We start from the raw sequence: 9,674 nt of genomic DNA, 5'->3' as shown, positions 1-9,674 counted from the left end.
ATCCCAGTGTCAGTGAGTGAGGGTGTGCACAATCCTGCTCTGCCCATCGCAGTGTCAGTGAGGGTGTGCACATTGCTGCTCCTTCCCATCCCGGTGGGAGGTGAGATGTGTCTGTAGGTGATGCTCGGCAGTGGGAAGGAAATCCAGGTCGTTTCCAAATCTTCCTCGGATTTTATTCCAACTCCTCATCTCCTGATTTAGCTGTTTCCCTCCGTGCCCTGGGCATGGATCTCTCTCCCGGGCTGGGAGTGCTGTCGGTCGGTGCTGATGGATGTGGGAAGGGCTGGGCAGGGCCTGGGGCTCGGCTGGAGGGGCCCGGTGGGCTCCGAGGGCGTTGCTTGCCCAGGGCATCCCCCAAGGAACGGACCTTAAATCCCATCCAGTGCCACCCCTGCCATGGCAGGGACACTCCCACCATCCCAGGCTGCTCCAAGCCTGGCCTGGGACACTGCCAGGCATCCAGGGGCAGCCACAGCTGCTCTGGCAATTCTCAGTGTCCCATCCATCCCTGCCCTCTGGCACTGGGAGCCATTCCCTGGCTCCTGTCTCTCTCCAGCTGTCCTGGAGCCCCGGACCCTTCCCCTCTCCCGGTGAGCATCCCCAGCTCTCTCCCAGCGCTCAGCGGGGCTCCGGGCTCGCCCCCCGCCTGGAACCGTGCCGGGGCCGGGCTCCGGGCTCGCCCCCCGCCTGGAACCGTGCCGGGGCCGGGCTCCGGGCTCGCCCCTCCGCTGGAACCGTGCCGGGGCCGGGCTCCGGGCTCGCCCCTCGGCTGGAACCGTGCCGGGGCCGGGCTCCGGGGGTTTTGCCGTCCCAGCCCCGCCCCGGGGCCGCCCCCCGCCCGCCGCCCCCTCCCCAGCGCGCTCCGCCCCGGCGGCGGCTCCGCTGCGCCCGGAGAGCGCCCGGGAGCGCGGGGAGCGGCGGGAGCGGAGCCATGGCCGCGGTGCGTGCGGGGCCGGGGTGGCGGGGCCGGGACAGGGACAGGGACACCTCCTTGACGCTTTGTCCCCGGGCAGGTGACGAGGGGCACCGCGACGCGCCGCAGCCGCCTCAAGCGCTCGGACGGCAGCACCACCTCCACCAGCTTCATCCTGCGGCAGGTCAGCGCCGGGGCTGGGCACAAGCGGGGGCTCGGGCACAAACGGGGGGCTCGGGCACAAACGGGGGCTCGGGCACAAACGGGGGGCTCGGGCACAAACGGGGGTCGGGCACAAACGGGGGCTCGGGCACAAACGGGGGCTCGGGCACAAACGGGGGGCTCCGGGGCTCGGCGGGGCCGGACCCCGTGCGGAGCGCGGCGGTGCCGCTGCCCGGGGATGCTCCGGCTCCGGCACCGCTGGAGTTGCGGGCGCGGCGGAGTTCGGGGCTGGGAGCGGCCCCGGAGCCCGGCTGCGGCCGGAGGAGCGCACGGATCGTCCTCGCCTCGGGCTCCCGGCGGTGGCTGACCCGCTGGGCGTCTCCTCGTTATTCCCCGGGACACCGGGAGATGCTCTTGGCTTAGGGAATGGGAGCTGAGGTTTAGTGATCTCCTGGCTTGAGGATTTCTGGAAGGGAAATGGTTTTAAGTGTGTCAAGAGCATCGGTATCTGAGGTTGGGCTGCTCAGAGCTGGCTGCACAGCAGCTCCGTGCACTGCAGGAGCACTGGTAGCCATCAGCGTGGAACCTCATGCTAACATTCCCCTTTTCGTTCTCTGCCACCCTTTTCCTTCCCTGCTCCCCTTTTCCATCCCCGTTCCCAGTCTCCCACTCTGCCTGCCAGCTGTCCCTGCTCAGACACAGACTGGCATCCCGAGTCCCCTGGAGCATCACCCTCGGCTCAAACCCCTGTTTGCAGTAAATATTATCAGTTTCATTGCCAAGTCCAGCGTGTGCAGCACTCCCCAGAGCATGACCCTGCATCCCAGCTTGCCCAGGGACTCCAGAGGAATTGAAGGAGGCTCAGGGGAAGCAGAGCCGGGCCCTTGGCAGATCCAGGGACACTTGCCGTGCATGGCAGCGTGCTGTGCTCGGGCCATGGAGGTTGACCTGTCACAGAGGGGGATTTAAAGAACCCAGGGAGGTTTCCTTTGCCTGCTGGCACCTCCTTGTCACAGCCCCGGCCCGGAGCAGCCGTTTGGGGCTGGCAGTCCCCGTTCCCAGAGTGACATGTGAGAGTCTCGGGATGAGTCTGACGTTCAGGGTGATGTGAGCCGTGCAGACTGGAGTTGAAGCGAGGATAAACGAGCAGAAAGGCAGTTTTGGGTTATGCTGGAGGGCTGAGGAGATGCTGCCGTGGGTGCTCCTGGGAGATGTCCTGGAGCAGCTCTCAGTCTGGCAGGGGAGCTGCTTCCAGAGGTGGATTTGTGATACCTGGGAATTCAGGGTTGGTGGTTTGGGCAGAGGGTCCTTGGCATCACCTGGTGTCCAAGGCAGCAGGAATGACCTGGAATTTTGGAAGCCAGGCCTTTGTCTGGTTTGGGGGGACTCACTTCCCTCCTGACCCCATGGGGGTCATTCCCCCATCCACACTGGATGGGCCCTTCCAGTTAAGAGCAGGAAAATCAGGTGATGGGATGTTTTCCCTGTCCTTTACCCTCCCACAGGGAAGTTCTCCCTCATAACAATCAGGCTCTGCAAGCACAAGTGGAACAGAAAGTCCCACCAGCAGGGATCAGCTTCAGGCAGCACTGTGGTGCTTGTAGGTCTGATTTAAAAACAAATGGGAATTCTGTCAGTGGGATCTGTAATCAGTGTCCCAGAGGAGTTTAAATCTTTTGTACATCTTGTATACATGAACAACTGAGCACCACCTTCTCCCCAAACCCATAGTGCCTATGGAAATGACATCCTTGGTTTCCTTCTGTGCCAGGAGAGAAGCAGCTCCCTGGGATTTGAACTCATTACTCGACTTTTCATTATGTTGCGTTTAATTTCTGGTTTCGATCCGTTGCTCAATCTAATTTAGGAAGGGAATAACGTTTGGAGGAGCTTTTGGATTTGCATTTTTTTTGTCCACACTGCGTGGTGGGAAGCAGGGAGGGTCTGTGGGGTGTGTGTGTGTCCACAAGGACAGAGCTCCCAGCTCCAGCCTGTCCGTGTGGGGAGCCAGCAGTGCCCTCTCTGCTGGGGGAGATGCTGCTCTGGAGGGCACAGGGGGACTCCTGTACTGCCAGGAACAGCCAGGGGTGTGCTGGGAATCAGTGGGATGATGTTTGAACACCCCCAAAGGCAGTGGGGTCCCTGATGTCCTGGAGTGACTCCTGGTGCATTCCCAGCTGTGCCAAATCCAAGGCTGGCAGCAGAGCTGGCACTGAAGGGGTCAAGTGTGGCCTTTGAGCAAGGAATGGGTGCACAGAACTGTTCCTCTGACGTGGCAGGTGCTGCTCAATTAGAGCCAAGAACCCCCTTAAGGGACAGGAGTCAATTATTAGACACTAATTAGGGCAGCTGGAAACATGTGCTTGTGATTCCACACAATGCTGGCATCAGAACTCCTCCTTGTGTTTTCTGGGGGTTTGTGACACAGGATTTGGTGTTTTCTCTTTTAATTGTGGCAGGATCAATTTATTCCCTGTGATTTCTGATGAGATTTCTTTCACTGACAAAAGCTGTGATCTGTGCAGGATAGCAGCAAGAGGTTGTGTCAGAGCATCCACCACTTCTTGGGATGTTGGGGTGGAAGTTCCCTTTCTCCTCCTCATTTTTCTCCTTCTCCTCCTCTCCAAATGTCTCTCAAAGGAATATTTACACATTTTGCTTTTTATTGGCCCAACTGTAGCCCTCGTGCAGGGTCTCCCTTTGGAATGTTCTCCCTCACACCTCAGGGTCAGGAGGGGCTCAGGGAGCCAGGCCGGGGCTGCAGAATCCCTGAGGGAGCCGGGCAGGGGCTGCAGAATCCCTGAGGGAGCCGGGCAGGGCTGCAGAATCCCTGAGGGAGCCGGGCCGGGGCTGCAGAATCCCTGAGGGAGCCGGGCAGGGGCTCAGCCTGGAGAAAAAGAGGATTCAGAAGGGAAAAGCTCTGCAGCAGAACCTTCCCCAAACTCCCCTCACTTCTTTTTTCCCTCACATTTTCTCCCACTTTTTGATTTTCCCCTCATGGCAGGAGACACCCTGAAGGTAACCCAGCTGGGGAAGAGGTTGGACAATTCCTGAGGGAGCTGGGAAGGGCTTGGCCTAGAGAAAAAGAGGATCCAGGAGGGAAAAGCTCTGCATCAAAGCCTTCCTCAGACTCCCCTCATTTCCTCCCCCCGTCATGTTTTCTCCCACTTTTTGATTTTTCCCTCACAGCAAGGGGCTGAGGGGCTGGAGCGTGTCCAGGGAAGGAAATGGAGCTGGGCAGGGGCTGCAGAATCCCTGAGGGAGCCGGGCCGGGGCTGCAGAATCCCTGAGGGAGCCGGGCCGGGGCTGCAGAATCCCTGAGGGAGCCGGGCCGGGGCTGCAGAATCCCTGAGGGAGCCGGGCAGGGGCTGCAGAATCCCTGGGGGAGCCGGGCAGGGCTCACCTGGAGCACAGGAGGATCCCCAGGGATCTTTTCCCTCTCTGGAATTCCCTGCCAGGAGGGCACAGCCGGGGGGGTCGGGCTCTGCTCCAGGGAACAGGGACAGGAGCAGAGGGAACGGCCTCAGGCTGGCCCAGGGCAGCTCAGGGGGGATTTTGGGGCAATTCCTGCAGGAAAAGGTGCTCAGGTGGAGCCCCCATCCCTGCAGGGATTCCACCGCCCAGTGGATGTGGCACTGGGGACAGGGCAGTGGTAGGGATGGTTGAACTCAATGATTCCAGAGGACTTTTGGCCTTTGTAATCAAATCCCCTTGAAACATTGACAGGAATCAGTGGAAATCCTTCCCAGCTTGTGCCAGAGACTCCAAGTGAAGCCACTGAGTGTCCCCGAGCAGCCCAAGGACATTCAACTTCACACAAAACTATATTTAGACGTGCAGTTTATTTCTGGAAGTTTTTGCTGCTTCTTTAGAGATAGTTGAGGTTAAAGCCAATTTTCTTTTTAGACTTAGTTACACCTGGTGCTGCATCTCTGGCAGCACTTGTGCTTCCCTTTTTTAAATGTAATTTTTCCTGTGTAATGTTGAGAGGAAGAGAAGAGCAGCATTTTGTGTTATCAGAGCAGCTCTCAGACTGTAACAACACTTCAAAGGTTGAGGACATTGTGACAAAAGAATTTAGAATATTTAAAAAGAGTTTTGCGGCCTTGTTTCCACAAGGCTCTGCTGGTCAGTGACCATTTCTGGATGAAATTTTCTGAATTCTTCCCAGAATTTTGCATTTTTTGGTCTCAAAATCCTTTTCCTCAGAGCATCACCTGGGGACTCTGGTCACCCCTGGAGCTGCTGAGAGCAGGGTCCATTCCAGGGGGAGCCTGCAGTGATCCAGGCATTCCTCAAAATCCAGCACTGATTAAATGGATAAAATTCGTGTCTGCAGAGGAACAGAGCAGAGGTTCAGTAATTTAGCTCAGGATGAGCTCAATCCTGCCATGAGTCATTAATTTCTAAAATACAGCTTACTGTCATGGAATGTGATTATTCCTTAGGCTGGGCTCTTATTTTCCTCTGTGCAGCACTCAGGAGCTGTTTAAGCATTTGACAGGTGAATAAAAGGCTGAGCCCTCTCTCCCCAGAGCAGCAGCCCTGGCATGGTTGTGCCTCATCCCTGCTGGAATCAGGGTGCTCAGCTCAGCTCAGCTCTCAGGGTGTGCCATTTGATGAAGAAACAGTGGATTTGGTTTGTAAAAGTCAAGATTTGACTTTGTAAATCCAAATATTTAGGTTGAATCAAAGAGGGGAATTAAGGCTTGCAGTGAAATGAGTGATCCCAGGGTGTCTTGCTTGACTTTCCCTCAGGTTTATTCCCTCAGGTTTATTCCAGGTTTATTTCCCTCAGGTTTATTCCCTCAGGTTTTCTCCTGCATTCAGCACCACAGAGTTCACGAAGGCTTTCCAAAAGGGCCTTGCTGCTTTGGGGGAAAGGATGTCACAGGATCATGGAATCCTGGAATGGTTTGGGTTCAAGGGACCTTAAATCCCCTCGCATCCCAGGTCCCTGCCATGGCAAGGACTCCTCTCACTGTCCCTGGGTGCTCCCAGCCCAGTGTCCAGCCTGGCCTGGCACACTTGGCCCTGTTGTTCTGTCAGTCCTCACAATGGCCTGAGGCCAGTTCCAGGTGATTTTTGGGGCTGGTTTGCTCCCTGCAGGGCTGCACTGGGACAATCCATGGCAGGAATTCCCTGTGAAGGACTGGGGAGCTCCCATGGCATTGTCCCCTGGCAGCTGCAGAGGAACCATCCCACCAAGGGAAGGGCTGGGATTTGGGATGGCTGCAGTGACCTCGGGCAGGAAATCCTGGAAAATGAGGAGTCAGCCCTGCTTCCCTACAGCTGCCAGTGTGGAGGGTGCAGGTGGGCCCAAGGCCATGCAGAGGACATCCCTCCATCAGCTCCTGCAGGGTGCTGCCTGTGTGGATGGGGTCAGAGCCATGGGATGCCCAGGTGGGACCCTGCCCAGGGTTTCTGGAAGGAAATGGAAGCACTTGGAGCGTGTCCTTTGTGGGGCTGGGGCAGGATGGATTTTGGGCAAGGCTTTTCCCCCAGAGGGTGCTGGCACTGCCCAGGCTCCCCAGGGAATGGGCACATTCCCAACAACTCCAGGAGCATTGGGACAGCACTCCAGGGATGCCCAGGGTGGGATTTTGGGGTGTCTGTGCAGGACCAGGAGCTGGATCCATGGTGCTGTGACTCCCTTCCCACTCAGGAGATTCTGTGACTCCATGAACCTTCACCAGGCTGAAATACCAGCAAATGAAATGGATTTTTCCTTTAGCTTTTAATTATAAAGCAAGGAGTAGGAAAATTGGCTTCTCTCCTGAGTTCTGTCATCACCAGGGCCGGCAGCCTTCTGCACATTCCTGTTTTCCTCTGGAATGCTGCGTGCCCGGGAACCTCCGTGGCACCAGGAGGTTTAATTGAATGTTTCTTCCTGCTCTAATTGAATCCCCAATTAAGCTCTCACTCGGGGCTCTGTTGGGAGGCGATCCTGTGTGTGCTGTGTTTGCAAGCACATCCCCACGGTTTTCCAGGGAAAACCCCCCAGCTGTTGGATTTTGGCTGGATTTGGAGCCTCGGGGGTGATGTCCACGCTGAGGTGTCCAGGATGGTGCAGCTCCCACGGAACTGGGGCACCATCCCTGGGCTCGGCAGCAGCTCCTGGCACTGGGGCTGCAATGGGAGCTGCTGGAACGGTGGGGCTGGGCGGGATGGGGTTGGGATTGTGCCTCCCCAGCCGTGTCCGGCTCCCAGTGATGCGCTGACCGCCTTATAATCGCCATGGCAACGGGCTGGGCTTTGCTCAGAGCCCAAAGTCACCCTGCAAAGTCGGGTATTAATAGGAAGCGACGCGGGGACGGAGAGAAAATAGCATCTGGCTGCTCCTCACCCCAAATTCGGGGGATCTGGGAGGGATCCGTGTGGCTGGGGCGGCGGTGGGTGTTTGTTTACGTGGCTCTGTGCAGCGTGACCTATAAAATTAATTCCCTCTGGTGGAGCTGTGTTATCCCAGCGAGCATCTCTGTGCTTAGAGCAGCAGAATGGGAGCAGGATGTGAATGGGGGAGGCTCGAGAGGTGACAATGACAAAATACCTGCACAGACAGGAAACGCGGGGATTAAAAATGTATAATATTAATAGAAATATATAAATATTCAAATATATAAATTTATAAATGATATAAAATATATTTGTGTTTTTATCTATAAATCTATAAATACAAATATATATATAGATGTATAATATTAATAGACATATATAAATATTCAAATATATAAATTTATAAATTATATAAAATATATTTGTATTTTTATCTATAAATATAAATATATATATATATATAGGGTATGAATGCACAATGGTCTTGATGTCCCCCTTCAGTATTTAATAGGCAAGAAATACCTTTACAAACATGTAAATATATACATATAAAAGCATATAAATATATTTTTAAAAAATATATAGGGCAAGAATACATAAGGCCCCTTCAATATTTAATGGATAAGAATGAAAAAATACCTTTGCAAACACGTAAAAACATATATATGGGAGTATGATATATATATATATATATAGGGTATATATATTTATATATATAAATATATATACCCTATATATATATATATATCATACTCCCATATATATATATATATTTAAATATATATATTTATATATGATATAAATATATATATAGGGTATGAATGCACAATGCTCTTGCTGTCCCCTTCAGTATCTAATAGGAAAGAATTAAAAAATACTTTTACAAACATGTAACTATATATTTTAAAATGTTATAAATATATATATATGTGTAAATATATATCTATATATGTAGATATTGAGATATATATAGAGATATATATACATAGATATATAGGGTATGAATGCACAATGGTCTTGCTGTCCCCTTCAATAGTTATTAGGAAATAATTAAAAAATACCTTTACAAACATGTGAATATATATATATATAAGGTTATAAATATATATATGTGTAAATATCTATCTATCTATATATACACATTGATATAAATATATAGATAAATATACATAGATATATAGGGTACAAATGCATGATGCTCTTGCTGTCCCCCTTCAGTATTTAATTGGAAAGAATTAAAAAATACCTTTACAAACATGCAAATGTATACATTTGAAAGGTTATTTTTTAACAATATAAAAAATAGAATTATAGTGTTTGATGCTCTTGCTGTCCCCATTCCTGCAGGGAGGAGCCTGGAATTCAGGAATCCTGCATGACCTGGCCCAGCCTGAGTTAAATCCAGGACTGGCACTGCCAGGGCAGCCCCGTGCCCAGCTCCTCCTCCCAGTGCCCCCAGTCTGGATCTCAGCTTTTCCTTTCCCAGGGAGAGATGGGGCTGTGGTTTCTATGGACACCAGCACAGCCATGGGCTCTGGAGGAAGCAGAGATGGTGATTATGGGGAACTCTGTGCTCAAATGTGTTCTGTTGCTCTGAAAGGAACTGAAACAGCTTTTTATCCTAAACCCCTTGGGTTCTGGGGGGCCCACAGAGCTGGAAAAAAGAGAATTCCTAAATTCCTTTCTGTTGGTTTCAGGGTTAGGAGGGGAAGCCTGATGTGAATAATCTTCCAAATTGGCTTTAAAAAATAATCAAGCAGAGCTCTAGGAAAATAAAATCTAAAAATTCTTGAGCCACTCACAGTGTTAAAAAGATCTGCTGTTAAAAGGGGTTTTGGCTGATTTGGCTGATAGTCAAGTGGGATAAAAAGAATCCCAGAATCCCAGACTGGTTTGGGTTGGAAGGGACTTTAAAGCTCATCCAGTTCCATCAGGGAATTGTCCCAGGCTGCTCCAAGCCCTGTCCAGCCTGACCTTGGGCACTGCCAGGGATCCAGGGGCAGCCACAGCTGCTCTGGGAATCCCAGCCCAGCCAGCAATTCCCAATTCCCACTATCCCAGCTAAATATTTTGGTAATGACTGATGGATAATTTGACAACTGAGGTAATTTAGAGTGGGAATAAGAACTTGTCTTTCCTCTGTTGTTTGAATTTTTGGCTGCTGGTAATGAGGTCTCCAGATAAAAAGGGATTGGGAACAGCAAGGCCTTGCCTACCTTTCCCTTTCCCTCTAACAAAAATGGGAAACTTTCCTAAAGGACAG

General features: G+C 52.3%; 1 protein-coding gene across 4 annotated transcripts in view; it reads left to right on the top strand.

Annotated features, from left to right (window-relative positions):
• The first annotated feature begins 881 nt into the window (after positions 1-881).
• The window catches only part of CACNB4 (calcium voltage-gated channel auxiliary subunit beta 4), an 84,848-nt gene continuing 76,055 nt past the window's right edge, over positions 882-9,674 (top strand). For all 4 annotated transcript variants that reach the window (XM_058027760.1, XM_058027764.1, XM_058027765.1 and 1 more), the window contains exons 1-2: positions 882-940; positions 1,014-1,097. In XM_058027760.1, the coding sequence (XP_057883743.1) occupies positions 932-940; positions 1,014-1,097 (93 nt within the window). In that variant the 5' untranslated portion in view covers positions 882-931. The remainder of the gene's footprint in view (positions 941-1,013; positions 1,098-9,674) is intronic.

The sequence above is a fragment of the Melospiza georgiana genome, chromosome 7 (assembly GCF_028018845.1).
Source record: "Melospiza georgiana isolate bMelGeo1 chromosome 7, bMelGeo1.pri, whole genome shotgun sequence".
Classification (NCBI taxonomy): domain Eukaryota; kingdom Metazoa; phylum Chordata; class Aves; order Passeriformes; family Passerellidae; genus Melospiza; species Melospiza georgiana.
This window is presented reverse-complemented; position numbering and strand designations above follow the sequence as displayed.